The sequence below is a fragment of the Meriones unguiculatus genome, chromosome 1, assembly GCF_030254825.1.
Source record: "Meriones unguiculatus strain TT.TT164.6M chromosome 1, Bangor_MerUng_6.1, whole genome shotgun sequence".
Taxonomy (NCBI): Eukaryota; Metazoa; Chordata; class Mammalia; order Rodentia; family Muridae; genus Meriones; species Meriones unguiculatus.
In genome coordinates this window covers 53,144,184-53,171,370 of record NC_083349.1, presented here as the reverse complement: position 1 = coordinate 53,171,370, position 27,187 = coordinate 53,144,184, and the positions used below count along the sequence as shown (strand labels likewise).

Sequence of the window (27,187 nt, the reverse complement as noted above, 5' to 3'; positions counted from 1 at the left end):
GCCCTCTAAAAGCTCAAGACCAAAGACCCAAGAAATGTCAAACTAGCAGCCAATAAGGCCACAAACAAGTTTAACTTTGCTTACACATTAAAAAAAAAAAGTCTCCAATATCTAAAAAAGGCTGTTCCCAAGCAAATCAGAGTGCCCAACAGCTGAAATAATTGAAAGAGCTTTAGACAGCGAGGTTATCACGCCTACAGGTGAAGGTGAAGAATAGGACAGGGCTGAGCAGCCTCTGCCTACTCTAGAGGACACCTATGCTCTCCGTGTCTGCACACCAACCGGCTGATTCTAGCTACAACATGTCACTCTCTGGCTCTGCTAAGCTTGCAGTCACAGATCAGAAATGCTTTCTCTGGTGATTCTCAGTGTGATCCCTGGACCACCAACCCAGCATCACCCTGGGACTAGCTACAAATGAAGATTCTCGAGTTAATGCAGAAAAGCTAGGGTGGAACCAATCTGTATTTCAACAAGCCATCCACAGGCGTGCATCCTGCTAAACATTCACACCTCACAAGCAAAGCTTCTAGCCTCGGTGTCTTAGCTACTCTTCTATTGTCATGAAGAGACACCACGACCAAGGCAACTTACAGAAGAAAGGGATTACTGGGGGCTTGCTTACCATTTTAGAGGGTGAGTTCCTGGTCACCATGGAGCATGGCGCTGTCACAGCAGCTGAGAGCTTACCTGCTGAGACTAAAACCCTGAGGCAGAGCAAAAGCCAATATGGGCTTTTGAAACTTGGAATCCCATCCACAGTGACACACCTCCTGTCAATAAAGCCACCCATCTAATCCTTTCCAAACAATTCCATCAGCTGGGGACCAACCATTCAACTACATAAGCCCGTGGGAGCCACTCTCGTTCAGACTGCCACACTCGGCTCCAAAATGTGAGAGGGCACAGCTCTACCAATGAGCAGATTAAGCCATTAGCCTCCCCCGAAATGCCAGCAAACTGCACCTTCTGCAAGGCTTTATGTAAAATTCACTGTGGCTGCAAAACCCCAAGTTCTCACAGCACTGTCATGAGTCTCTCTTTCTGAGGTACATAAAGAGCAAGAATCTGTGCACAGTTCAATCTCGAAGAGTCTCCTTGCCTTTCTTCTGACTGACAAGCACACAAATAACCAATGTTCTGAGTTTTGTTCTTTGTTATTGTTAAAATTGAGCGCAAGCTCTACAAGACTGTGGTCATATTCTCTGTTGTAACCTAAAGGGTCGTCGGAACCCTGAATTTCCCAGCTGTAGCCTGAGGTGCTCAGACAATGCATCCACGGCCCTTCCTCCAGCCCAAAAAGTCATTGGCTGGTTGATATTAAATGAATTCTCCATTTCAGAATACCAAGTTCCCTCATGCAGTATGAAATAGGTCCCTGTTGCATGGGGTGGCATGGCCGTATTTAATGAACTCATTGGGCTGTCCTTCCTGATTTTCCTTTGTCACCTTAGAAGCCGTATCCCCCTTTCCCAATTCAAATGACTCTACTAGTAACTTCAAGTTAACAGTCTAGAGGTAGCTACTGTTACTAAGCAAACAGAGATCTCTAACCCCTCAATGGACTAGGCGTTTGGCAGCCGCAGGAAATCTTACAGTGTGGGGCAGTGTTTGCACTGAAGCGGTGCGGTTACAAATGCTGCAACATGATAACTCACCCAGAAAACCCACCACGCAGTCCAGAGCTAGGCCTCCGCCCCTGTCCCAGGCTTCTAACTGGAGCTGACTCTACTTCAAAGAGAGGAAAGCTTGTTTGGCCAAATACCCGTGGAGCATTGGTTTCAGGAATGTGACATGCTGTTAAACCACACCGTGTAAGCTTGCGGCCACTGAGATTTTCCAAGGATGAAAGTTTCACTTTTCAAAAGAAAACATGGCACCATGTAAGTTGAAGAAACATGAGGTAGGTGTCCAGAAGCACCCTCTCCCAAAGATCACCTACTACGTGTGAGCATATTCCAGAGGAGGACAAGAAACTATGCAGATGGACTAAATGTCCATGACAGGAATGATGAAGAGCATTTCCTAACCTTGAGCAGCTTTTCAGGGGGTAGAGAGAAGGGAATGGTGGGTGGGCACCATTCCTGTGTCCGAGAACGGCCCTGTAGGAGGACTGCAGAAAGAGCGGGATAGCACACCTGACCTGCAGTGGACCAGATGCTCTGCACGGGACAGCTGGGAGGAGTCAGGCCCTCGGCCCTTCTGCCCCTCCACTTCATCTGGTCCTAAGGTGGGGACTGCAGAATACGCTGCAGGAGTGGGCGAGGGGAACCTGTCTGTCTAGGTGGTTATTGTGTATCGCAAGGGAAGGACGGTGTCAGGGGAACTGAACTAACACAGGGTGAGCTTTGGAAGCGAGCGGGAGAGCCATTTGACCCAACTTCACAACTCAGGCCCCTGCTGACAGGGAGGCTGCTCCCTCACCAGATCCCAGGTTTCCTCGCCAGAAGACCCCCTCCTCTTCTGGCTAACCCTCCTCTGGCAAATGCTCGGCTCAGAACAGGTCTGCACCTGTACTGACAATTTTGACCTGTTGTTGGTAGGAGCCACCATGACCTCTCTAATGTCCACAGTGCTCTCTCTTCTCAAGATTTCGTTTGATTTTTCCAGGTGTGGTGGTGCCCGCCTTAATCCCAGCACCCCAGAGGTCAAGGCAGGCAGATCTCTGAGTCAGAGTCAGCCTGGTCTACAGGGTGAGCTCCAGGCCAGCCAGACTTACAGAGTGAGACCCCTGTTTCAAAACAAGCAAACATTTATTTTTAGTGTGTGTGTGTGTGTGTGTGTGTGTGTGTGTGTACATGCACAGCGCCCTTGGAGGCCAGAAGAGGTCATTTGATCTCCCGGAGCTGGAGTTACAGACTCTTGTGAGCTCCCCAGTGTGGGTGCTGGGGACCACTCTCAGGTCCTCTAGCTCTGGATGCCTTAAACTTTTCTCTAGCCTACACAGTGCTTTTTCTCAAGGGATGGCTTCAGAATCGAGTTCTAAACTCTGCTTAGGTTGCCCATGTTCTTGGAAAACTGAGGTAACGTAGCATAGCTCAAAATATGGGCAGTGTGGGAAATCCTGGAACCCAGAGTCCACGAGTTGTTGGTGGCTACCTCGGGAGCTAAATGAAGGTCTAGGTGAACCTGGAGCATGTGACCCTTCCCAGAGGGGGTAGGCCTGTGGGAAAGTACGTGCTAAGTTATTGGGTGGTTTCAGGTTCTCACTACCGAGGGTTCCATGCAGGCTTGAACAAGACTGCGTCAACTGGATTTCATTTTGGATTTCGTGAACACTGGTGGAAAAGCCACAGAGCCCTGAGCTTGGCATAGAACGGAGAAGCCCGCCCCCTTGTGGACCTCTGGGAGTTTGCAAGGTGCAAAAGCCCTGAAAGCAGGGCCTGGGGGACAGCGAGCCATCATCCCTTCTCTCGTAGCTTCAGTTCACCTGTGACTTGTGAAAGACTTGTAAAAGTGCGGCAGAGTCAGAAGAAGTAGCAGGATGCAGGGAAGATAAAGGAAGTTAGGAGGTAGTGACTCCTCAGTTAGCTAGAAAGAATTGGGAAGCTGAGAGGCAAGTGTTACTAGCTAGAAAAAGGGTAGGGGTGGGCAGAAGAGGCATCAGGCAGTCTTTTCTGATTCCAAAACTCTGACGACAAGTCTCCTCTGTGTCTTTAGAGAGAGTGCTAGGACTACAGTCTTTCAGAACATGGAAGACCTCCCCTTCACATCCCTGCCCTGCTAATGATCTGTGGTTGTGGTCAGAGGCACCAACCTCTGACTGAAACAAAATCATAGGAGATGACAGGGACAAACACTGCCCGCCCAGTGTGGCTAGCCCGGCTATAGGCACCGAGATTGCAACCTTCCATCACTGTACCGAGCCCTGAGAGGCCCCGGGGTGATTTCCTATAGCCATTGCCGTCTTCCCACAGTTTTGGCCAAATCTGCATCATTTCTTCATCCCATGGGCCCTGACCCACAGGTACATGCTTGTTCCAGATAAGTGTGACCTGGGCTCACTTTATGTCCTTTACAACAGCTCACAGACGTGCAGTCAGCCCCACACCACACACCTAGCTGCTTCCAAGCGCTATTAGAAGACACACTCGAGATGTGTTTTTTGAGGCAGATTCTGGACAATATAACTGAGCTAGAGGTAGCCTTGAGAAACCAGACTACCTTCCCCAAAGGTCTCCAGATTTTAAAAAAAAAATTAAGGCGACTTTGAAAAAGTTAATTACATGTTAAAATGGTTCAAGCTTCTTACAAAACTTGGCTCACGAAGATTCACAGTCCTCCCGTCACCACAGACTTTGTTGCTGAAGACTAAGCACCCTCCAGTAAAATGGCCTTGTATAAGTAGTCTGTAATCACGGATGGCCTCAGGTCAGGCTAGCTCTGTCTATCTGCACAGATCTAGGGCAAAGAGGAAGGGCCACATGCTCACAGCATAGACTACCGAAGCTTTGGCAGCGGCTCTCATTTCTTTACGTTGCAGTATAAGGCAGATGAGAAGACACTGTGGGCTTCCCAGTGAGCTCTCTAAATATCAGAAGAATCCAACAGCCAGCACGCCCCACGTTCTGCCCGAACACTGGAGTCAGGTAGAGCGCGCAAGTCTGATTTTCAACAGGAGGCTGTTCAAACACCTATTGCAGACCACCGCCTTCTGTTGGCATTGCCAGATTCTCACATTGTAGTGAAAATTTTAAAGTCCAGAACCTACAAGCCATCAGGGGTTCAGTAAGCAGGTTGTGCCATTTCAAAACAGAGAATGTGCTTGCATAAGCGTGTCACCGTGGCTAACCTTTCTGGATTGAGTCAGGCCTTCAGTTCAGGACGTGGCCATGCCAGGGTCAGAACTGTGACAAAACTGCGCTTTCGAGGAGGTTAGCCAAGGTTCACAGGGTCATGACTGGGCCATTTTATCAGTCCCGTCAGGCTCACACCCCATTGCCAGAGATAGAGAAAAACTTTATCTGTCAGTCGGCTAGATCTGCTCCTACCGCCTCATCTTGAATAAAGAACGCCTGGGCTCAGCTTATCTAAACCAGCCTTGCCTCTCCCGGTACTGCTTTCAGAAGCCTTCTAAGGAAAGGTGGCTTGCCAGCGGTTTTCTTTTTTGTTTCATTTTGGTCAAGAATTGTCCATAATCAGAGCGACTGGCTCTGTCTTATCTGAAACATCAACTTCAAAGAAGAGTTCTGCTTCTATACAACATGGCTTAATTGTGCTGACTCAGAAGTTAGGTACCCTGATCCCTTCGCCCTGGAAGGATGCTTCTTGATGCACCCAGCAGCACCGTCATCCCAGGACCACCTTTCTCTAAAGTAAAACCAACAACCAACACCCAAGAGCTAAAATCTTCCCAGGTTCAACTCCCAAAAGCACAAAGCAGAAAGAATCCAGAATTCACCCTGGGCCAGGATTGAGGAGCTAGGGCTGAACCTCCATGATACATGCCTGCCCTGTATGCGTGAGGCCCTCGATCCAATCCCCGGCATCATAAAACTATAAATAAATAAATTTAATCTAGTGAGCCTTGATAAAGCTTCAAAATATAAGATCTTAACTATCTTAGAAGAAGTTGCAAAAACACCTTTGGATCAGAATATACATAATTCATATCTTCTAACATGGGGGGGAAACTATAGTTTCATTCTAAGTCATTTTAAACACAGGAAGTTCAAACATTGAACCAGTCCACTTCTCCTAACAGGAATTTCTGTTGTTGTGTTTTGTACTTTTAAGCCAGTATCTCTGTAGCCCAAGCTGGCCTTGAATGCCCATTCTTCCTGCCTCCACCTTTCAAGTGCTAGGATTACAGTGTGTACCACCAAGGCCAGCTTGCCAACAAGAATCTTAAAAGCAAGGAAAATGAACTTTTTAATTTTACTTTATTTGGAAATCATACAAACTCATTCTTTTAATATTTAAAAACGTGGGGGCTGTGGTAGAGACACATAAATATTATACTATACATTTAGAAATTAAATAAAGGCAACATGACATTATTTTTAAAAAAATGTACATTTCGAATTAGTCCAAGAATTGAAGTAGCTCTCAGATATCTCCCTGGAAGTGGGTGAATCTTGCAGGAAGATTGTCCACAGGGTACACGGTGGGGCTTGTTTTCATCGTAGGAGGTCCGTTTAGAAGCTGCCAGTCGCAATGCCTGGCCAACTCCACTGTGAATATCTTAAGAAGAAGTTTTGCGAACTCTTTGCCTACGCAGCTCCGGAGACCTCCTCCAAATGGAATGAAGCTGAACCTGGAAACATCCTCTGGATGAGGCTGTATAAATCGGTCAGGATTAAACTCCTCCTTGTTGGTGAAGATATCCGCCACATCATGAGTGTCACAGATGCTGTAAATAACATTCCAACCTTTGGGGATCTGGTAACCCTGTTTAAAAAAAAAAAAATGAAGTCCTAAGAACCAACAAGCCAGACTTGAACTTGGAACATAGTCGTCACCACCATGGGGAGGGTTAAGAGAGGAGAGCAAATGGGAGGATTGGATTCCATTGTCATACGAGGCAGGACGGGAGCAAAGGCAGTGGCCACTCACTGCTCAGGGGAGCTGAGGCCCTAAACCAACGGAAAGGGCGGGGGATGGGCAGGAGGAGGACTCACATTCAACTCAAAGGTCTTCAGAGCAACCCGAAACCCTCCTGGAACTGGGGGGTTCAGTCGAAGGGTCTCCTTAATAACGCAGCCAGTGTATTTAAGCTGCTCCAGAGTTTCCATGTCTAACTTGCTGTCCTGATTGCTCTTGCAGAGTAAGCCCTATCAAAACAGATACAGTGGTGAATGGTTCTTGGGCACCCCAATGGAATCAGCCCAGCTGATGTCAACAGGACTCGCCGGTTAACTAAGCCCAAAGGCTCCTCCCTGGTTGGAAGAGGATACGGGGGAAATGGCAGCTAATGGCCAGTTGCTTCCGCACTTCCTCAGTCCAGACTCATCATTTGTTTTCATTATTGCTCACTGGGTATAAGGGTCATACCCTGCTCCCTCACCAACGCTGCCCACCCGGATCAGCTTACAGGCACTAGCCACACTATTCCTGTTCTTGAACGGGGCAAAAATCCATGAAAGGAGAACCTGGCAATCTCTACAGTTCTGCAAAAGGTGGAGGAGGAGGAGCAGGAACACAAGGTCGAACTCTGCCCAAGAGAGAGCGTAACACAAAGCCACTTTTTTAACTCCATAAGGCCAGTCCCTCCCACAGTCCCACCTAGCAACTGGCCCTTCACTTTCACAGTACCCAGTGCAGGCAGTAAATCAATGTACTGGGTTTGTTTGTTTGTTTGTTTGTTTGTTTGTTTGTTTGTTTTGGGGAGGCAGCAGTAGGGACCGTCCTAGGCCAGCAAGGACCCTCTAGAACCCTCCTACCTTGCTCTTTATCTCTTCCCGAACTCTCTGGAGGACCTGTGGGTGGAGTCCCAGGTAGGTGATCAGCGAGGTGGCCGCACTGGCGGTGGTCTCGTGGCCACCGAAGAGGAGCTCTGTCGACGACTCCTTCAGAGCCTGGGAAGGAAACCGGAAGTCCCCACAGATCCGCGTGCAGTTTCACTGCGCCCTTACAAAAGGCCCGGACTGAGAATATTGCACGGAAGACCACAAGGCTACTAACCGGTTTGCTCATGGGAAGTCAAAAGAGTGCAAACAAAACAAAATGCAAAACTCCCTTAATCCTCTTCTGCGACCTCCTGAGTTAAAGCCTCGGATTTATGGATACCCCCCCCCAACGTTCTTTTAATCTTTGCAAATGAGACTTTCCCTTTGAACCTTGGGACCCTCTCAGTGGCGCAGCCGCCCTCTTCCGCAGCTCTCTAGACCAGTGGCTCGCGACCTTCCTGACGCTGCCACCCTTCAATGCAGTTCCACCAGGTGTGGTGAAAAACCCCCAACCATAACATTATTTTCGTTGCCACTGCATAACAGTCATTTTGACATTCAGGATGCTCTCGGGGTCGCTCGACTCCGAAGGGGTCACGGCCCTCAGGTTGAGAACCGCCGCTCTAGACCTAGCGTCAACGTCCAGGCTCCATCAGCGGAGCCTGAGCAGGGTGCCCATCCGGGAAAAGCTGGGCCCCTGCCGGCGCTTTGGAGCCCCCCCCCCCACCAGGAACTATGTCTGGGAAGCCAGAGACATTGCCTCTCACCTGCATATCCAGCCTTTCGCCCCTCTCCCAGGAGTGCTCGATGAGGAGCTGCAGCGCGTCCTTCCGGCCCCCGGCTGGCTCCGCGGCCCGGAGCCGGCGGATCTTGGCGCGGATGTTTTCCTCGATGCGCGCGTGGATGAGGTTCCGCGCCTTCACGCCCTGGGCGCGGAGAGAGCGCGGCGGTGAGCGGACGCCCGAGCCAGCGAGCCTCCGGCCCCCACCCCGCCAACCAGCCTCACCCGGTACAGCCCGCTGAAGGGCACGTCGATGGGGAGAGAGAAGAGGTTGCGCGTCATCTCCTCGAAGGCCTCCACCAGCTGCTGCTCGTCCTCCCCGCCGCCCGCCGGCCCCGGCTCGCAGCCCAGCAGGATGCGCATGGCGATGCGGAACATGAGGCGCTTCACCTCGGGGTAGACCAGCAGGCCACGCTCGCCGCAGCTCAGCCACTGCTCCAGACAGCCGCCCACCTCCTCGGCGACCACGGGCACGTAGCCCTGGAGCGCCTCTCGGCTGAAGGCCTGCATAATCACCTGAGCCCCCAGGGAGCGGGCGGCGTTACGATCCTCCAGCGCCCGGACCCCACCTCGCCTTCCCTCTCGGGCATCCCCAAGGCCTCCGGGCCTAACGCGCCCCCGCGTGCTGGCGGGGAAAGCCGAAGAGAGGCTCCTGGTTCCCGCCTGGCAGGGCCAGCCTCCCCACCCACCCGCCTCCCTTTGCCCGCGCCCAGCCCAAGAATGGGGGTTCCCTGCTGGCCCAGGCGTTGCCACCGCGCGCTCACCTTCTTCCGCTGCTTGTGCGAAGAATCGTGCAGGTTGGAGAGGCAGCCGGCGCCCAGGATGGTGCGCACCGACGCGGGCCAGTGCACCGCCACCAGGCGGTGCTCCCCCAGCAGGATGCGCCGCACATTGTCCGCGCCCATCACCCGCACCGTGGGCCGCCCAAACAGATGCGTCTTGTAGACGAAGCCGTATTTCCTGCGCTTCATCTGCAGAAACTTCCTCCGCTGGGGGGTGCGGGGGGGGGGAGCGGAGGAGAGAGACCCCGCGGGGCGCGTCAGGGGGCGCCGGGGAGCGCCCGGCCTCCGTCTAAGCCCCTCTTCTCAGCCGCAGTCGCCTCCCTCGCCAGGACACAGGCTGGTCCCGGCTCCAGCCCGCGCCCGAAGGCGAGGCGGACGCCGGGGGAAGCGAGCGGCGGCCCCCTCCCCGGGGACACCCCCCCTTACCTGCAGCACCATCTGCAAAGTCTCCCCAAAGAAGGGGAAGCCCATGGTCCCGGGGGGCAGGGGGAGGGCGCAGGCCCGGTCGCGGCTGCTCACGCAGTACAGCTCCCAGAGCTTGAGCGCCGCCAGGAAGAGCAGCAGCGGCAGCACGAAGGTGCAGAGGGCGCTGGCCAGCAGCGCCGGGAGCCCCATGGCGCGCCGCGGCCTCCCGCGCCACCTGCCGCCGCCCGCGCTCCCGGCCCCGCCGCGCGCCCTCTTTATAGGCCGCCCAGGTTACTGCCCACGTTACCTTGGTCGGACAAATTAGTTCACCCAAAGTTCATCTTTAATTGCGGACCGGGCCCCTGGCTCCTCCCCCCTTCGAGGCGCTGCCCAAAAAAATCTTTAACCGTTTGTTCCGCGCGCCGGGGCAGGGGCAGAGGCGGCGCGCTGGCGGCTTCCCTCCGAGCGCGCCTCCTGGTGCGGGGCTGGGGACGAGGCCTCCTCCTCCCCCCCGTCCTGGGTGTGCGGGGCCCCCCGGGGTAGAGGGGAGCGACTGAGGGGAGGCGGGGGAGGGGTTGTGGATCGGGGTTCCAAGACGCGGGAATGTGCGGTTCTGGGTTTCCTAGTTTCCTAGCCGTCTCTCTGCTGTCCCCCCCCATCTACACCCCCACCCCCCCGCGCCAGGTCGGACCAGCTTCCCCAGCCCGAAGTCGCCTTCCTGGTTCACGGGCGACTCGCCGGCTCTTTCTGGGAAAGCGCCTTCAAGAATCACCGTTCGGTGGACTTGACCCACAGGTTGGGTAAATAAGATCCCGAACGCTTCCTGATCGGTGAGGATCCCCGAAAGATCCCAGGGCCAGGGTCCAAGCCGGAGTCTCGGAGGTCGAGTGTGGCTGGCAGATCGCGGCGCCTAGCTCTCCACTGCCCCACCAGCGAGCCGGCGCACGAGGTCTCGGAAAGCCCTGCAGTAGCGTGGAGCGCCTGCGAGCCTCGGGTCTCCGGGACCCCGGTCCAGCCTCGCGCAAGCCCGAGTCTCCTGCTCTAAGCCCCGGTGGCGAGAGACCAGGGGCTCCAAAGTCAGCGCCCAGCTATGGGGACACCGCCCAGCCGACCCAGTTCCTAGAACCCTGGGGCTTGCGACCCCAGGCAGGCACCCGAGGGAAGAGGGCCCCCAGCCCAGGCAGACGTGGGGAGGAAGACGGGGAGGAAGCGCGGGAGTCCCTTCCCGCCTCGGCGCCTCGTCTGGGTCTCAGTGAGCCGCCAGGCTCCTCTTTCCCTTCCTGAGGATGGGTCTGCCCTTTCCACTCCGTCCACACCTCCAGGCAGATGTGAGTCCCCAGAGGGGCCTTCGGCTTCCAAGTGGCACCTTAGGCTGCGCTAATAGAGCGATCTAGCGTCAGGGCTCCAGAACCTTCCCCCAGCCTCCCAGATCCCACCCGAGGTAAAGCCTGGTGAGAAGGCTGTTCGGCCCCACGCTTCTGCCGCCGGCCATGGGGGCCGGTCAGGGAACCCGTCCTCAGGAGCGAGTCCAAGGATTGTGTAGAACTTCAATCAGCAGCTCCGGCAGCCAGTACCGCGCTCAGGGAAACTGCGTGGTGCGCGCGCGAACACACACACGCACACACGCGCGCTCCGGCAGCCAGTACCGCGCACAGGGAAACTGCGTGGTGCGCGCGCGAACACACACACACGCACGCGCGCGCGCACACACGCGCGCACACACACACACGCGCACACACGCGCGCACCCACGCACACACTGGCTTTCCCACCTCCTCCCACCACAGCGCCTCGGCCAGCCAGTGCCACACACTGCTTTGGTTTGGGCACTAAACGCAGCAGTGGCGCGGAAAAGAAACAGAATGACGTGTGTTTATTTAGAACTGAACCTGGGTTCTAGCGAAAGCACACCCGCGGCCCTGGGAAGAGTCCATTGGAGACGAAAAAAAAAATTTTTTTTTCCTCGTGAAAGCTGTTCGATATGTGGTCTTCCAGCGGTGGTCCCTAAACGATCCCCCGCCCCGGGTCCCAAAATACCCCCAAAGGTCGTGAGGACTCCCCACAAACCCAGCCGCTCTCTAAGCCGGGATGCCCATGGGTTGTAGCTCAGGGATCCGGTGCTTCCCCGTAACTTTCTCGGTCCAGCGTTTCAGAGGATCTGGGCAGGCGGGAGCGGCCGCTGTCATATCTTGTAATGATTTGGTTACTGTAAAGAATGCGAACCAACTTCTGGCACCGGCAGAAGGCGGACGAATTGTGCTGGAGGTAATTCTCAGAAATCTCGGTCCGCCCCTTTCTGGAGAGCGCCTCCGGCCGGTGCGCAAAGCCGGCCAGCGGGGGCGTGACCTGGGGCCCATTCCCAAGCCTTTAGCCTGACCCGCCTGTGACCCCTGCGGGCCGGACCGTGACATCCCAGTGAACTTTGCCAGGCCACCCCACCAAGTTCAGCGTGCGCCGGGTCACAAGATGAGCCCGGCTAGCGCGTTGGAAATGTGGAAATGGCCCCGGGTGGGGGTGTGGGGGCACAACACTTAAAAAACAAATAAGAAATCTAAGTGGCCATCAGGATCCGAGGGAGCATAGCAGGAAAACATGGAATGTTAGAGCGCCAGACCATTTAAAGTTCTCGAAGGGACAGGGAATCAATAAATTACCCGCCCAATAAGAACTTTGATCTAGGAACGTCACTGAAGTTTATTGGGTGGCGGTGGGTGGGGAAGGGGAGGTCGGCTCTCTGGGAGACAAAATGTGTGCCAGACCGTTTTCTTATTTCTGTTGCTGTGGGGAGGCAGGGGGTCAGGTTTCGGGTGGTGGTTTTTTCTGCTGTTTTCTTTTTGCTAGTGGGCAGGGGTGGCAGAAATCAGGTGGTCAGAACAACCCCCTGGGTTTCTCTTGGCAGTCCATAGCTGCTGCTGTTCTCACCTCTGGCTGGGGACCCCGGCCAAAGCAACTGACCCCTGCCCACGTCACCTCTGACAGGCTCCCTTCTCCAACTGCAGGGATTTATATCGGGGACACTGTGTTAAAGGTCTGGGTTTCAGTGGTGGTGGTGTTTTTCCTTTCTTTATGCTTTTCACCACTGGGCATCAGGGTGGGTTTTGTTTGCTTGTTTGTTTGTTTGTTTGTTTTTGTTTGGGGGTTGCTGGTTTAGTCATTGTCTGCCTCTTTATGTGAACATAAAGTCCAAGGTCCAAAAACTGTACCTGCTCTTTCCCTACAGATTCGGAGCTAACTAAACCAGGAACCTACACATTCCTTAATATCAATGATCTGATGCAGCAGTGGGGAAGGAGAGGAAAATCAGAGCAACTTCCATGGTGCTCAGTTGGTCCAGACCCCAAAGCAAGTATTCAAGCCTCTTTGAACCAGTTTGTCCTGGCTTCTGAAAGACACCTCCCTCATTTTTTCCTCACTACATCAGAATCAACCTCGAAGCAGGATTTCTTGGCCTCCTCACCCAAATCCAGGTTTCTCAGATGCTCAGGGTGATAAGGCCTGCACCATACCTTTGCTCCCTTTGGTGCTCAGGCCCTGGCCTCTACTCTGACCAACTATGGGTGATTAACTCTTGTTTAGGGGTTAGAGTGCTGTTAACCCCAACAGCTGCTAACTTTCAAGTACCTGAGTATGGCCCCCTTGCCTTCAGGCCCCAAGATCCACTCTAAGTATAAGGTCAGGAGGCCACCAATTTGCTCCTGCAGCTTCAGCACAGGCCCCTTCCAGCTTCCTTGTCCTCTTACCCAGGAGCGTGGGAAAGTGGATGGCAGGTTGAAGTGGGCTTTGGGGATAAGGGCAGGACCCTGGTGGCTTCGATTTAAGCAGTGGTGGGAACCTCTGGATTGGAAAAGGCAGACAGTCCTTTAGACAGACTCAGAGGAGAAACGGGAAGAGGGGATGCAGGACAGAAGTGGCTCCTCAGGAGGGTCATAGGTCTCTTTAATCCTCAGGAACAGTGCGAAGAGAGAAGCAGTAAGAACAACAACTCTGTGGGCAGATGACGCAGAGATACTCCAAAACCACCATCCACATCCATGGTCCAGATGGAAGCATGGGACTGAAGCTGCCCAGCTTCTAGGCATCGGGTACAGGCTACAGGTAGGTCCTTCAGGTGTATCTCTGTAGCCCTTCCTCTCCCCCCCTCCCCCTTGGCCATCACACCAGAGTAATAGCCACCCAGCTGAGCCCCAGCCTCCTTACTCAACCACTGGCAAAAAAAAAAAAAAAAAAAAAAAAAAAAAAAGTTACTTCTTGGCCTTCCTGTTTTGGGACAAATATCTCAAATCTCTTGTTTATCTCAATTCTCCCAAGAAGGAATTATGCCTCAACCTCGAATGAACCAGACTTAGAGACAGCTCAAGAGAACGTATCATCTTCTATATAAATGAGGACATTAAATACATCCTTCAAGTTGGAATTTTTCTCTTTAGAAGTATCTAGTAGAATCTGCCGACAGGAGCCCTGGGGCCCTCTTGGTGTGTCTCTTGGACAAACAACAGGTCCCGCCTGGTACCCATGCTGGTGTATCTGCTGACTTAAAAAAAAAATTACAAATTCTCTTCTAGTTTGAAACGTATACCTAACTACCACCACAATTGCCGTTGCCGCTGGAGATAGGTTCTCTCCACCACTGGCTGCTCTGAGATCTTGGGAAGTGCCTACCATGTGGGGCGCACGCCTCCTACTCTTCCTCCCCACGCCCAGCACTTCGCCACTGCGGTCACTGCGGTGTCCGTGGCTCGTTCTGCTACTTCCAGTCTAGCAAAGCTGTACCGCAAGCGTTTGTTAAGCCCGTGACTGGATGAACGGGCGGGAGATCAATGAGGACCTAGGACGCTGAAGATGGGCAGCGCCGCTTGTGAGCAGCAGCCAAGGCTGGGGAAGCGGCGCGGGTCAGAGGTGTGGTCCATCCCCCGCACCCGCGGTCCCGCGGGGATGGAAGAAGAGCAGCAGCCCGTCCACCGGGTGCACGATCGGCAGCGTCTGCATGGCCGGGAAGGCGGGTGTCGCCAGCTCCCAGCGCGCGGCGCGCACCAGCTCCACCGCCAGCAGCTGCAGCACGGCCTGCGCCAGCTCCTGGCCCAGGCAGCTGCGCGCGCCGCCGCCGAACGGGATGTAGTGAAAGCGGCCGCAGGGGCTCCGCGCGTCTTCGCTCTCCACGCCGAAGCGCTCCGGGTCGAAGCCCTCGGGGGGGCTGCGGTACACCGCGGCTGTCTCGTGCGTGTCTCGGATGCTGTACATCACGCTCCAGCCTTTGGGGATCTGGTAGCCCTGTGAAGTGAGGGGGGGGGCGTCTTGATCGCCAAGCACCGGGAAACGGCTGGAGCCAATCCATCCCCCGCCCCTCCCCAGAAGCGCCCAAGAAACCTCCGGGGGCTGGTGATTAATTAAGCCTGAAGCCAGAAGGTCTGCGTTGCCTTCTCGGAGCCTTCACTGGTGAGCTGTAAGAGCTCGGACTGCGTCCCCACACACATACATACTTCTCCGTTGGGAAAGTGGGAATAAAAGATGCCCGCGTGGTTGGGAGAGGTTCAAAGCGAGGCTGGCACACATTAGTGCCCATGAAATCGAATGTTACTTCTGAGTTTGTTGCCTTTCTCTTCCCGTTTTCTTCTGACACAGAACACTCAACGTTGTAAGAATGTGGCTGCCAGCTTGTCTGAGCTGGAACAGCCCCAACGACAGGGAACCGTCACCCCTCTGGGACAGTTCACTTATAAAACCCTCCTTTGCCCTTGACTGAAGACTTCCCGGCCTTCCCACTCACCTCGGGACAGCAACACCACCCCGCGCTTGCGCTCTAAGCGGAGGCACACCCTCTTCGCCCACTCCCACCCTTGGCTCTCTTAACCCGCCCGCCCTCTTGCCCCCTGCTGGGTACTGCAAACTCGGGGCCTCATTCACGCTAGGAAAGTGCTCCTCCGCTGACCTACATTCCCAGCCTGCTACGCTCATTCACGTGTCTTCCAGTCCCTGAACTACAATGCCACCTGTCCCTCAAAAGACTGTGTTAGAAGCCCCTGAAGAGTCAATGCCGTTCGCGTTCTCACCGGCGGGAGAGAACACGCTGTTATCACCCAACGAAGGCGCTTTCCTCTCCCGCCCTCAGTTTCCCCATCTGTACAGCAAAGGGTGGGGAGTAGGAGCTTCTCTGCGCCCCACCCACTGCCCTGGAAGCTGCCTGGCCCTCGGTCCCTCCGGTTTTCCGGGCACACACCCCTGCGCCATCAGGTCACTTCCCAGGACAGTCTTTGGCTGGACAGAGCTCCCCCTCCGGTTCATCCCTTTGGCTGTTATCATCCAACACTAGAGATCCCCCTGCTTCACTCCCGCGGTCCTGGCGCCCGCCCTCCCTCTCTGCATGGAGCTCCGTGTGGGTGGAATCTCTGTCGGCTTCAATGCCCCCCCCCCCGCGCGCCCCTTTGTTCAGGGTGCTGCAGCAAAGCTCTCCAGGCAGAGAGCCTCAAGTTTTGCAGTGGGAGTTTCCAAACCCCAAAGCTACCAATTCATAGAACACCCACAGCCTCCTACGGAGGCCGGAAAAGCCAAACTAACTTCCTCCCAGAAGGTAAACTCAGCCCCACACTAAAGGGAGAACCGCCTGAGGTTGTTCTGGGATGTAGTCAGGCCTGGTTCTTAACTCTGTCCAGCCACGGGCAGCCAGATGAAGCCATTAAGATTTTGTTCTTTGTGTTTAGTCTGTTCCGTTTCCCAGGGATACGACCTAAGTCCAAGCCTAGGACAGGTAACAATGACTGGCTCTTGGGTCTTGTGAGGGGACCAGAGAAGTGGGGCACCGCCTTTGCTTCCCAGCCACATACACTGGCTACGAGAAGTGCAGCAGAGAAAAACGGTTGTGCTCTAAAACTCGGTTCTAGTTGAGTTCACCTAGCTGAATCGCTAACAAACGCTGAAGCATATAAAATATCTAACCCAGCTCTGGAGTGGAAGAAGGAGAGTGTGGGAAATAGAATAGGGCTCAGGCCATTTGACAGGTGGGAAAGCTGAGGCCCGAGGCCCTGGCAGGGCAGAGATCCCTCCTCCCGGCACAACGCCGCTGCAAGCGCCCAGGGGCCGCGGGGCGGCGCACTTACGTCCAGCTCAAAAGTGCGCAGCGCGGTGCGATAGCCCCCGGACACCGGCGGTAGGAGGCGCAGCACCTCTTTGACTACGCAGTCGACGTAGCGCAGCCGGCCGAGCGCCGCCAGGCTGAGGTCGGGCTCACAGCTGCAGTCCGGCGCCGACCCAGGGGCCCGGGGTGGGCAGTCGCAAGCGCGCCCCAGCCCCTGTGCCGACAGCTCCTGCTGGATTTTGGCGATGGCCGCTGGGTGTTGCAGGAGCAGCAGGATGAGGGATGTGCTGGCGCTGGCCGTGGTGAAAAAGGCGGCGAAGAGGAGCTCCACAGCCGACTCCTGCAAGACAGCCGGCAGGTTCTGAACCTACCATGAAGGCGTGAAGCGTCCGGATTTATCTCTTGTGTTCTTGATGTCCTGCCCCAGGATCTATATATACCTTCTTTGGACGAGTCCTCAGAGGCGATGGCAGGGATATTATTCGGTGAATTATCCTTAGTACTTTAAATATATTAAGTCATTAGATTCTCACCAAATCGCTCTGTAGGGAGCAACCACTGCTCCTATTTTAGGGGGTTGGAAACTGAGGCTCTGGAAGGCGCTCCGAGTCGGGACAGACAGACGCACCTGCAGCCCAGCTTTGCTCCAGCGCAGGCAGGCTCTTCACCTTCTCTCCCTTACCCTTCCTGCCCCGCTTTGCTGAAGGACATTCCACAGGCCTGACCTCCTGCCCAAGTCTACACAACCAGCGTAGGCCGCTGTTTCTGCTTGCTCGCTGCTTCCCGTGGCCACAGGGTGACTGTGTGCCTCCCTCCCTAGAGCTTAGAACAGAATGCAGCAGCCATTCCACACCCCAGCACAGACTGGCGTCGTGATGACTGTTGGAGATGACTGTTGGGCCTGCCTTGGACAAAATGAAACCAAGATGGAGACCCCAGAGCCCAGATATCCTCTGGGGCCCGGCCCAGGCCTTGTTACTCCCTAGTGCTGTCAAAGTGCAAACTACTTCCCTTCATGGCCCAGCACTGTCTTAGAAGCCCAGGAACCCGGGACACAAAGACCATTGCTCATTCTCTCCCAAACCCTTTGGTGCCTTAGAATCCTACATCCCGTCAAGAAGAAGAGAGATTAACGTTTCCATTCTCAGAGGAGAACGCTGAACTACTTTTAGAGGTTAGTGGAGGGGGGGGGGGTACAGAGCACTTGAGGCTCTGTAACTGTACCTAAGTGTCTGTACCTAAGTGTCCCTGCCCCCCCACTGCTTCTTGACTCCGGAAGCAGGTCCCTCCTGCACCCCACCACAAACACTCTACCTACAAGGGGAGGGGTCCCCATTCTATCGGAGGCTTTGCATCAGGGAAGGAATTTGTGGGTGCCAGGTGCCGAGGTCGCTTCATAAAAGGAGCGTTGATTTGTCAAGGAAAAACATAGCTTTGAGGGCGGGGAGTCTGATGAGCTTCAGAGCTCAGGCGGGAAGGGAAGTGTGCGAGGACGGCAAAAAGATGGGGTGGAGGAGGGGCCAAGGGGTGAGGTATCCAGACCCTGTAGGGCCAGACTTAGGATTTGATGCTACTGGAGGAAGGGCTACCGTGCGAGGCTTCACAGCTGGCAGATGCAGCAGAGTCGTGACTGGAACCCAGGGCTCTTCTTTTTCACCCTGAGCTACCTCTGTGCCTCAAAATGGTATTTAAAAGGCTATGACTGGGAATGCATCATGTGTACAGGGACCTCCGAGGAAAGAGGGTCAGGGGAGGAAGGAGTGGCCCCCATCACCTACCTTCAGCTCCTGCACGGAGACCTCCTGGCCCTGCTCCCTAGCGCTGCTGATGATCAGATGCAGGGCGTCCCCTGGTTCTGCTGCCTGCTCCTCATGAAGCTTCTGAGCAATGGCCTCATCCAGGTGCTGATACAACAGGTCCCTGGCCCGGATGCCCTGGTGTACAGGGAGAGAGGGCAGATGGGGCAGGAAGGCTCAGGGGCCAGGCTTGACCTGCCGGGACCTAGATCGGTGCTTCTCAACCTGTGGGTCGCGACCCCTCTGGGGAGGGGGGCTCGACCGGCCCTTTCACGCAGGTCTCCCAAGACCATCGAAAAACACAGATGTTTACACTATGATTCATAACAGTGGCAAACTTACAGAGTAGCAACAAAAATAATTTTATGGTTGGGGTTCACTACCACATGAGGCGCTGTATTGAAGGGTCACGACATTAGGAAGGTTGACAACCGCTGTCCTAGATCCTGGTGTTAGTCTTGGCTTAGCTACACACCTAGCCGGGGGTAGGTACGGCTCCATAAGCGGTCAGAGATCTGTCTACTGTCTACAAACGTCATTGTCTTGATAATCATCACCAGCCTCTCTGGCAAGATAGTTGCGGTCACCCAGAGGGCAGAACAGAGACCTGGGGGGAGGGGAGCCCCTGTTCCCTCACAGCTGCTGGTGTCCACACCTGGCACAGACCATCGGGGCGTAGTCAGCCATCGCCCTTTCCCTGAACCGGACTCAGATGAGCATCAGTGCTAAGAGAAAAGGAACACCCGGAAAACTCGGCGGAGGCTACCCTGTAACCAGCTTCTGTGGCGGGTTGAGCAAAGCGCGCAGGGATGGCTCTCCGGGGTTCCGGAAGCAAGCGCAGCCAAAACCTCCCGCCGGGGGGAAGGGGAGCATTGAAACCCAACACTTAAGTTTTGTAGCCAGAAGTGTCTCATTGAAATCTTGATTGTGTTTTTGCTTGTCACTGGAGTGACTTCAAGGAGGCCTGCTCAGGTGCAAGGAAGGACTACACCGGAAACCGTACGCAAGGTGACCCGCGCACATCAAGATGATGATGATGATGATGATGATGATTATTATTATTATTATTTCAGATGTATTCTTTTTATTCAAGCGATTGAACGCTCTAGGGCAAAGGGAGAAAGAAGGCAGGACTCGGCTTCCTTTAGCTCTGGGGCCCCGCCCATGACTCAGAAAAGGCCTCACTTCCCTGATCCGGAAACCAGCGGGCCCAGGGCCGCGGGCTGGGAGCCGACACCCATGCCCTACACCAGAGCCGGCGCCGGGCTTCGTCTGCTGCCCTCCGGCTCCCGCGGACTCCGCAGGGCCAACCTTCCAAAGGGTTCTGGAGCCCCTGAGGCGCCGCTTTGAGGAAGGACGCCTGTCTGGATGCCTGCCGCTAAGACCCAAACTCAAGAAGGCTACACTGGCGCGAGACCCTGGGTCACGAGCATCCCGTAAAGGGTCTGACCTGCCTCGGGTCGGACAGAGGAGCAGCCCTGATCACCACCAACCATCTCCCCACCGCACGCTGGGACACGCCCTCGGGCCAGGGTACCCGGTCTGGTTTGGGTGACCCTCTGGGGCCAGCGGCTGAAGTGTGGGGCGGCATTACCTTGCGCAGGCCGCTGAAGGGGACGTCCAGGGGCAGTGAGAAGAGGTTCTCAACCAGCTGCTCAAAGGTCTGGGCCAACTGCGCGCAGCGCGCTTCGTCCAGCTGCAGACCCAGCAGGATGTGCACGGCCATGCGGAAGGTGAGCGCTTTGGCCGCCTGGTAAACGGCTACGGGTCCTCGGGCGGCGCACCAGGAGCGCACCTCCCGCCGCAGCGCCCCCTGCAGCCGTGGCACGAAGTGCTCCAGGGCGGGGCGGCTGAACACGCGCGCCAGGACCTGCGGGAGTGCGCGGATCAGCGCAGGAAGGCTGGCCTCCGCGACTCCGCAGCCCGGAGGCGAAGTCCAGGCCCTCCTGCCTCTTCTGAGCCGCACAGGCCTAAACTTGCTGGCTTGGTTTCTTCCACTTTGATGTGCCGGGTCCCTCCCATCCACCTAGGCTCCAAATGCTGGCTGCTCCCCAAAGTCATCCCTGAGCCCTGTTAAATCTGAACCCCCAAATCTGCTGGCATCTGGCACAGATGATCTGGAATAAAGGACTTGTAGCTCTGCCCTGGCTTTATAGTTCCAGACCCGGTCATTTAAGGAGGCTTACCCCGGCCCCCCGTTCGTCTAGCAGGGACCCTGGTCAGATTCTCAGCAGCCTCTGGCCTGGTTCACCGCGGGCACCCAGGGACCACGGCTCTTAAGTCTCCCCCTCACCTTCCGCTTTTGCCGATGGGGCTCGCCAACCGCGCCGAGGAGGGTGTGCGAACCTAGCAGGATGTGCATGCTCTGCGGCCACTGGCTGCGCACCAGGCGGTGCTCGCCCAGCAGGATGGTGCGCACGCTCTCCGCGCCGCTCACGCGGATCACCGGCCTGCCCAGAAGGTGCGTCTTAAACACGGTCCCGTAGCGCTCGCGGCGGGAACTGTGGAAACGAGAGCCCTGCGGGCAAGGCGGAGCTTGAAGGGCCTCCGGGTCAGCGGGGCTGAAGGTCCGTCCCTCTGCCTCTTCCTAACAACTCCCTCGTCCCGGGCTGTCACATTAGTTAACAAAACAAGATTCAGCCGGGCCTCTCGGCTCCTCAGAGGGAACGTAGGCGCCCGCTGGCGAGGTGAGATACAGGATTAGACCGGGAATGTGAGCGCCTAAGGGTGCATGGCTGAGGTGCGGCTCGCCCCGGAGGCTTTTCAGCCCGTGCTTGCAAGACGCGGGCATCGCATGCCTCAGATGCCCCCCTAAGCCCCTCGTTCACACCTACGTTGTAGCAAAGGGTTAAAAATGTGCTTAGAACTTTGGTGAGGAACAGGGTAGCTGGGTGACGGCAAAGGTTTGCATAACCCCCAGACCCGTGGGTAAGGACTCTCAGGAAGCGCACAGAGGACAGGTGCCCTGAGAACCGAGAGCGGCCAATGGGAGATGGCCAGAATTGCCGATAAAACTACTCACCTGAACCAACCAGTGCAGCGTTTCCCCCAAGAACGGCCAGCCCATGGAGCCCTTGGGTAAGGGCAAGGCGGAGGCCCGATCCCGGCTCAGCGTCCAGCGCAGGGTCCAGAGCTGTTGGGCCAGGCCAAGCAGCAGACCGGCACACAGGAGAGTGGTGGCCGCAGCCCCCAGCATGGACAAACAGCTCAGCCCCCAGGAAAACATGATGAGCCCGGGCGGGCGGAGGCTAGGCCACCGGGAAGGCAGAGTTCACCTATCCAGTCCAGAAAAGGCCCCGGATTAGGAGCCAAACCAGAGATTAACAAATTCAGACAAAGCTTCTGCCCTTGAAACAAGACTGTCCGTGGAAGGCAGTAACCCTGAGCGCCTAGAGAGTTAGCCTTCCTTGGGGCCGGATACCCGGGACATCTCTCCCAATTTTAATAAAAATGTGCCACCACTCCATGGTGGGCCTTTGCCTCCTGACCGCTCTCACCTTCTGGGGTCAGCGCTCCTAGTGTAGGAGCTGTGAGCGAGGCAGAGAGAAGCAACTCACCGGCGGGGGCGGGAGGGCGCTGCCAACCACTCTTGCGATTGCCGGGGGCTGCAGACCCCTGCCCAGCACCTCTTCTCCCTCCCCGCCTACGCTCCGCATGTTTTTATAGATATGCCTCCCTCCCTACGGACTGGCCCTGGGTCACACAACGTGACGTGTCTACGCGTATTTGAAAGCGTCCCACTTGGAATGATTGGAAGCAGTGGGCAGCGGCCCGCTCACCTTGCGATCCAAATGGGGAGTGGCATCTGGGCGGGGGGCCGGGCCCCATAGGCATCCCCGGGCGGGGCCTGCGGTTTTGCACCGTATCTTGGAGCTCTTGAGCTCTCGGCGCAATGCGAGCACCTAGCAGCACCAGCGTGAGAAGCCCACAGGAAGCGGATGCTCGGGCCCCTACTCTTAGCCTCGAAACCTCTACTGTTCACTAACCGACCTGCCGGGGCTGCTTTCCTTGGCTCGGTCTCTTTCAGGAAAGCTGATTGTGACTCTAGAGGTCCAGAGGGATGGTTGAGGTTTTGTACTCTGACCCCCTGCCGACTCCTAGTTCTCTAATCTGCCACATGAAGGGAGCCTCCAGGAGAGGGTAATTCCACTGCTCCTAAGCTTCACGGGGGCACCCCAAGTCCTTCAGGTAGCCTAGGCGCAGCTCTGGTCTCGGGATCAAATCAAAATCTCACTTCTTTTTCACTGCCATGTCAACAACCCCGCCCCCTCCCGGGGCCTACCAGCTTGCATCTTGAGCTTTTGTGCCCCATTCTAGGCTGCAATGCCTTTCTGCCTACCGGATAGCTAACAGCGATCTGGAGATGTGGGGGGAGGTGCCTGGTTTTTGGAAAAAGTGCAGAGGAACCCAACGGGTGTCTGCTTCAGGCGGCATGGAGGTTCCTCTTCCCAAATCCCCAGAGGCCTGAGCCAAACCCAGAAGTGTCCCCAAAAACACACCGGGCCAGTCACACTGACTTCTTCAGAGCTGCCTGAGCACCACCGCTCCTAACATCCAGAATGCACTGCGTCCTAAGAATTCCTGTATTTTTTTTTCGTGTAATAATTTTAAACGTTGAAATGCTTTCAGTATTTGTTAACAGAACTAATACGTTTTGTTTTGTATCGTGCCCATTCGGAAATAATAGGAAATAACAGGCCTGGAGGAGGCTGTCTGAAATAAGGAGCTCTGAATAGTTGAAACAGCATCTTCAACAACTCTCAACCTTTTTAATGTTTTTTTTTATCACAAAATCCACACATGGAAGCAAAGCTCTTCACACTCATTTTACAGAGTCAGGTAATCTTACAGGCATAAACCCAGAAAATGCAAAGGGGGGTCCTTCAGCGTAATTACACTGGAGAGAAAACAGGCCGGGTCTCCATCCACACGTGTGTCACTGTGACTTACTCAGAGGAAAATGTACACTTGCTGTAGGCTTCAGAGTTCAGCTGAACTTGCTTGTTTCCGCCGCACACAGCATCTACTATCTGCAGAGCGTTAGCCTGAACCCTGCCGTCTTAGGCAGGAAGAACATGAACCAGGACAAGCTATCCCTGACATCAACAGCCCCTTTAACCGGCTTCTCTTTTAACTTAAACCCAATTAAAACTTTAAAAAACGGGGTCAGCTACAAGAAATACAGACAGAAATATTAACTTCAATGAACAACCTACTCTACATCTTTAGAAAATCCAAACGCTTTTCTTCATTTTCAGAGTAACTAGGCTTTCCAAACGGAACAAAGAATTTGCCAACACTGTGAGCTGAGTTTGATTTCAGAAACTTTCAAGATTTGTGTATTTCTTACTCAGAATCAGCAGAACTAAAAAATTTAGGCCATATTAGTCACAGTGAGGTGAAAATAAAAACTAAAAGTCCAACAATGACAGCAAAATATTCCCTTATCAGCAGTGGCTACATCCAACTATAACGGCACACAGGGAAACTCCTTCAAGCTTAAATAGAAGAAAAAATACTTACAAGCAGAGACATAAAATTTTCTAATATTTGCGATCAGTTTCATATACAATTTATTGGGTTTATATATTACACTTTTTGAATTTTCCTCTAAAATTGAAAAAAATTAACGTTACATTTTTCATATATAAAATAGTATTCAGTTATTTAAAAATCCATACAAAGATGTTTGTTACCATCACTCGCTTAAGCCCTCATCAGTGTATCTCCTCTGTTGTGTTTCTGGGTTGTGTAAACGAGTAACTGTCTCGTGACAGCGCTGCCACTGAGAAGCACTGAGCCGTGGTCTGACTTGCCTACGTGTGCTGGGACATACCAGTCACCAGGCCTCTGAGCTGTCTCACCACTGTCTCTATCAGCTTCTCTCTGTCTCGGTCATTTTTCCGGAACTGGGCGAATATATTATTTTTCTTGCTGCTGTCCTTCATCCTACAAACACAGACAGATGTAGATGCTTAGAAAAAGTAAACTGCTGCCTCAGGATTTACAGATTTCTTTCCTCTTTCCTTCTATTTCTTTCTGCCTTTCAACATGCTCTGAATTACCCACCACTAACTGTGGTTGAAATGAAAATCCGTACTACCAAACTTACCAATACGGAGACCATACGAACAGCGAGAAAATGATGATCTTGCACTAGCAAGCAAGTCTAAGACATGTGCTTCATAACACCACGTTATTTCCTAATATCAAGCATGAGGTTTGCTAGAATATCTTACACAGCCTCTAACACACCCCCACAGCAGGACTACGTGAACGTGAAAATGGCATCGCATCAGAAGGTTTTAAAATACAATGTTTTTGCCTCAGTGTATTTCATGTTGTTATAAAATAAATTTATATAAATTGTGAATAGTTTCTTACATCTTTTCAAATCAAATGACCACAGATATCTTGAAATTTGGAAAAACAATCTACAATTTTAACATACAACTGTACACGTTAACAGTTACACTTTAAACAAAATATGACTGAGTGAAGGAAAGGTTTCCACACGAGGGGTTAGCCGCACCAGTAAACCCTAGTGTCTCATTTTCACAATACAGTTTCTTCAAATCATGTATTTCTCTATCTGCAAAGAATCCAAGACTTAGATACCATCCCATTTCTTGACCCTGTTTTATTTTATGTTTAGGTAGCTCCCATTCTTGTATATCCGTGTAAAGCCTTTTCTCTCCTGTGGGGGGATGGACTCAGGACCCAGCACAAAGCTCTCTAAACTGTCACATACACTCAGGTTTCCACCTACATATCTGTAAAGCACACTGAGCCTGAGACTTTCACGGTACATTAGGAAAAAAAAAACATTTTCCTCACGTATGTATCAAAACAATTCTGAAAGGCAAGAAAGAGACTTCTCTTTTGTTCATCAAAACGAACTGAATTTCTCTCCTTTCTTCCGGGGTTTCAGGCTCACTAGTATAACCTCACCTCCCTCAAACTCAATCCTCCTGCTTCAGGGCTGGCCTGACTGGCACATGACATCACACCTGGCTGGGCTGAGCTTTAAGCCCTACCTAGACATTTTTCTTTCCAAAGAAATTTCTAGTTCTTTATCACTGAATCAGAACTTGTGTAAGATGCTATCCAAATTAAAAACAAGAACAACAAAAATTGTTTTGAGAAGATACTCACTTCTCCAAAAGAGTAAGAGCTGAGTGTGGGTTCACACGGAGGTACTTGGAAGCTGGCTGTCCATAGTCAGCTAGATACGTAGACCAATCCCAAACCATGAACAAGTCGAGGAGCTGAGGAAGAGGATGCAAATATCACACCAGCTCTCAGACATCTGCTCACACAGAAATCAACAATATACTTCTTGGTTCATTTCTACATGGAAATTCACTTTAAGACGTAACTAGTGTACTTCACAACCAGAATAGTATTCATCATTTTTTATTTTGGAATTGCTAAAATTTTCAGTGGTTACTGTTCTAACAGTTTTTGGCATTTTCACACAATTGGCAGTCACACCAACACCTGTTATCTTTGCACACTACCTGACGCTCAGGCCACGGTGAGGCTCTTGCCACCTGTATATAGAATCGGAAAGAGCCTTTTTTTCTTACAGGTATGTTTACCTTCCAAAGAAGCTGTTTGCAGCCAGACTTTCCTAAAGTAACTTAAAGCAAAAGCTTGGATAATCTCAATTAGGTGCATTGAAGAACCTCTGCCGGCTTCTCTTCGGTGACAGAGCTTGGAATCACGGTGGAACCGGGCTCCAGGATTCGGCCTGTTAACTCTCGCCAATCATTTTGTGTCAACAAACAACAACAACAAAAGACATCTGTTTTCCGTAGTGTCTCAAAACTGACTTTCTGCTTTATAAAGCCCACTTAGAATCATCGTCAAATATTGTTATAATCTTTTAAAAGCCATGCGCTGCCGACCGAAAGCATCAAAGTCCTTATCCAGTTAAGCCCTAACCCTTTAAGCCGTTTAAAGCCAACTTCCTATCCTTCCTCGCCTGAGGTGCTTCAAAAAGCCTGATGCTTTACTTACTAGCTCCTTAGTCTTTATATTCTTTTTCAAAAAACATACTTCATAGAGAAGGGTTCTATTGGTTTTGCTCTCACATGAAGGAAGCATTTATATTTACTCACAGGATGTGTGTGCTGAGCAGTAACTAGCTCTAAGAGGAATAAAAACTTTTAAGGTGATTAAAGCCACCAAAAGAAAGATTAGGAAAAACTGACTTGTTCTTGGGAAGGTGAGGGACTTGTTTGACACTTTATTTCTCCATCAATTCGCAATTGCTATACACACCCTTGTAAAAGGTGGAAGATGCAATAATATATATATTTAATTTTCTATATTTATTTTTATTATTTTATGTGTAAGAGTATCTTGCCTATATGTATGTCTATGCACCACATACCTGCCTGGTGCTGAGCCTCATTGTGGGTGCTGGGAATAGAACCAGGGTGCTTTAAACATAACACATTCTCTTAACTACTGAGCCTACTCTACAGGCCCGAGATAATAAAATTATTAAAAACGAATGGCCACTCTCTTTATTTTCAGACAAGAAAACATTCTAGGCCATACAGAAATTGGAACACTGTTACAGAAATTCTAATGAAACAATATTAAAAGGATACTGTCTAGAAGTGCAAAGAGAATATATGCATAACTTTTATTGTTGTTTGGTAACATACATTTTCCTATATTTCCCCAAAGAACGTTAATTTCAAATGCTCAGAGGATGACAGTGTGACTGATAGACTACCGTTCAGCACAGAGTTGAAGGGGCTATAGAATAGTCATTCTCTTTGAATTGGTAATCACACTTACAAGAGAGGAATTACAGGAAAAATAATAAAGATGGTCAAAAAGCTATGCACAGCGATAGAAATCTCCGACATTTTATAAGGTTACAGACAAAATTGAAACAGTCTAAATGTCAGAATTAAGAATCTGTGCCTAGTGTGCAGGAGGTCTAGGTTT

General features: G+C 52.9%; 3 protein-coding genes across 5 annotated transcripts in view; all 3 read right to left on the bottom strand.

Moving 5' to 3' along the window:
• Positions 1-5,863: 5,863 nt before the first annotated feature.
• On the bottom strand, positions 5,864-10,001 carry LOC110558202 (cytochrome P450 26A1). Of its 2 annotated transcripts, none has more exons than XM_060388873.1 (7): positions 9,664-10,001; positions 8,934-9,158; positions 8,395-8,685; positions 8,156-8,314; positions 7,383-7,517; positions 6,621-6,773; positions 5,864-6,390 (listed from the first exon to the last, which is right to left on the bottom strand). In XM_060388873.1, the coding sequence occupies exons 2-7, from the start codon at positions 9,138-9,140 to the stop codon at positions 6,049-6,051; spliced, it is 1,287 nt and encodes a 428-aa protein (XP_060244856.1). In that variant the 5' UTR covers positions 9,141-9,158; positions 9,664-10,001; the 3' UTR covers positions 5,864-6,048. The 2 variants fall into 2 exon arrangements, with proteins under 2 accessions (XP_060244856.1, XP_021508658.1); XM_021652983.1 differs by having other exon boundaries at positions 5,867-6,390; positions 9,378-9,664.
• Positions 10,002-13,224: 3,223 nt separating this feature from the next.
• Positions 13,225-22,836, bottom strand: LOC110558198 (cytochrome P450 26C1). Of its 2 annotated transcripts, XM_060388856.1 has the most exons (7): positions 21,778-22,836; positions 21,243-21,495; positions 20,514-20,738; positions 19,815-20,090; positions 18,203-18,358; positions 16,447-16,791; positions 13,225-14,623 (listed from the first exon to the last, which is right to left on the bottom strand). In XM_060388856.1, exons 2-7 carry the CDS (start codon positions 21,444-21,446, stop codon positions 14,246-14,248), a joined length of 1,584 nt encoding a protein of 527 aa, XP_060244839.1. In that variant the 5' UTR covers positions 21,447-21,495; positions 21,778-22,836; the 3' UTR covers positions 13,225-14,245. The 2 variants fall into 2 exon arrangements, with proteins under 2 accessions (XP_060244839.1, XP_060244843.1); XM_060388860.1 differs by having other exon boundaries at positions 16,447-16,764; positions 21,243-22,836.
• Positions 22,837-22,969: 133 nt separating this feature from the next.
• Exoc6 (exocyst complex component 6) overlaps positions 22,970-27,187 on the bottom strand; it is a 126,993-nt gene continuing 122,775 nt past the window's right edge. The window contains exons 21-22 of the mRNA XM_060388852.1: positions 25,376-25,488; positions 22,970-24,169 (exon numbers count right to left, since the gene is read on the bottom strand). Coding sequence (XP_060244835.1) covers positions 24,037-24,169; positions 25,376-25,488 — 246 coding nt within the window. The 3' untranslated portion in view covers positions 22,970-24,036. The remainder of the gene's footprint in view (positions 24,170-25,375; positions 25,489-27,187) is intronic.

Excerpts from the sequence above, each read along its gene's own strand:
- LOC110558202 (XM_021652983.1), bottom strand. The coding sequence starts at position 9,566 with ATGGGGCTCCCGGCGCTGCTGGCCAGCGCCCTCTGCACCTTCGTGCTG. Across the intron at positions 8,686-8,933 it reads CGCACAAGCAGCGGAAGAAG|GTGATTATGCAGGCCTTCAG; the intron begins GTGAGCGCGCGG and ends CTGGGGGCTCAG. Across the intron at positions 6,391-6,620 it reads TGAAGACCTTTGAGTTGAAT|GGTTACCAGATCCCCAAAGG; the intron begins GTGAGTCCTCCT and ends TTTTTTAAACAG.
- LOC110558198 (XM_060388856.1), bottom strand. The coding sequence starts at position 21,446 with ATGTTTTCCTGGGGGCTGAGCTGTTTGTCCATGCTGGGGGCTGCGGCC. Across the intron at positions 16,792-18,202 it reads TCTCCGTGCAGGAGCTGAAG|GTTCAGAACCTGCCGGCTGT; the intron begins GTAGGTGATGGG and ends CCTTCATGGTAG. Across the intron at positions 14,624-16,446 it reads TGCGCACTTTTGAGCTGGAC|GGCTACCAGATCCCCAAAGG; the intron begins GTAAGTGCGCCG and ends CTCACTTCACAG.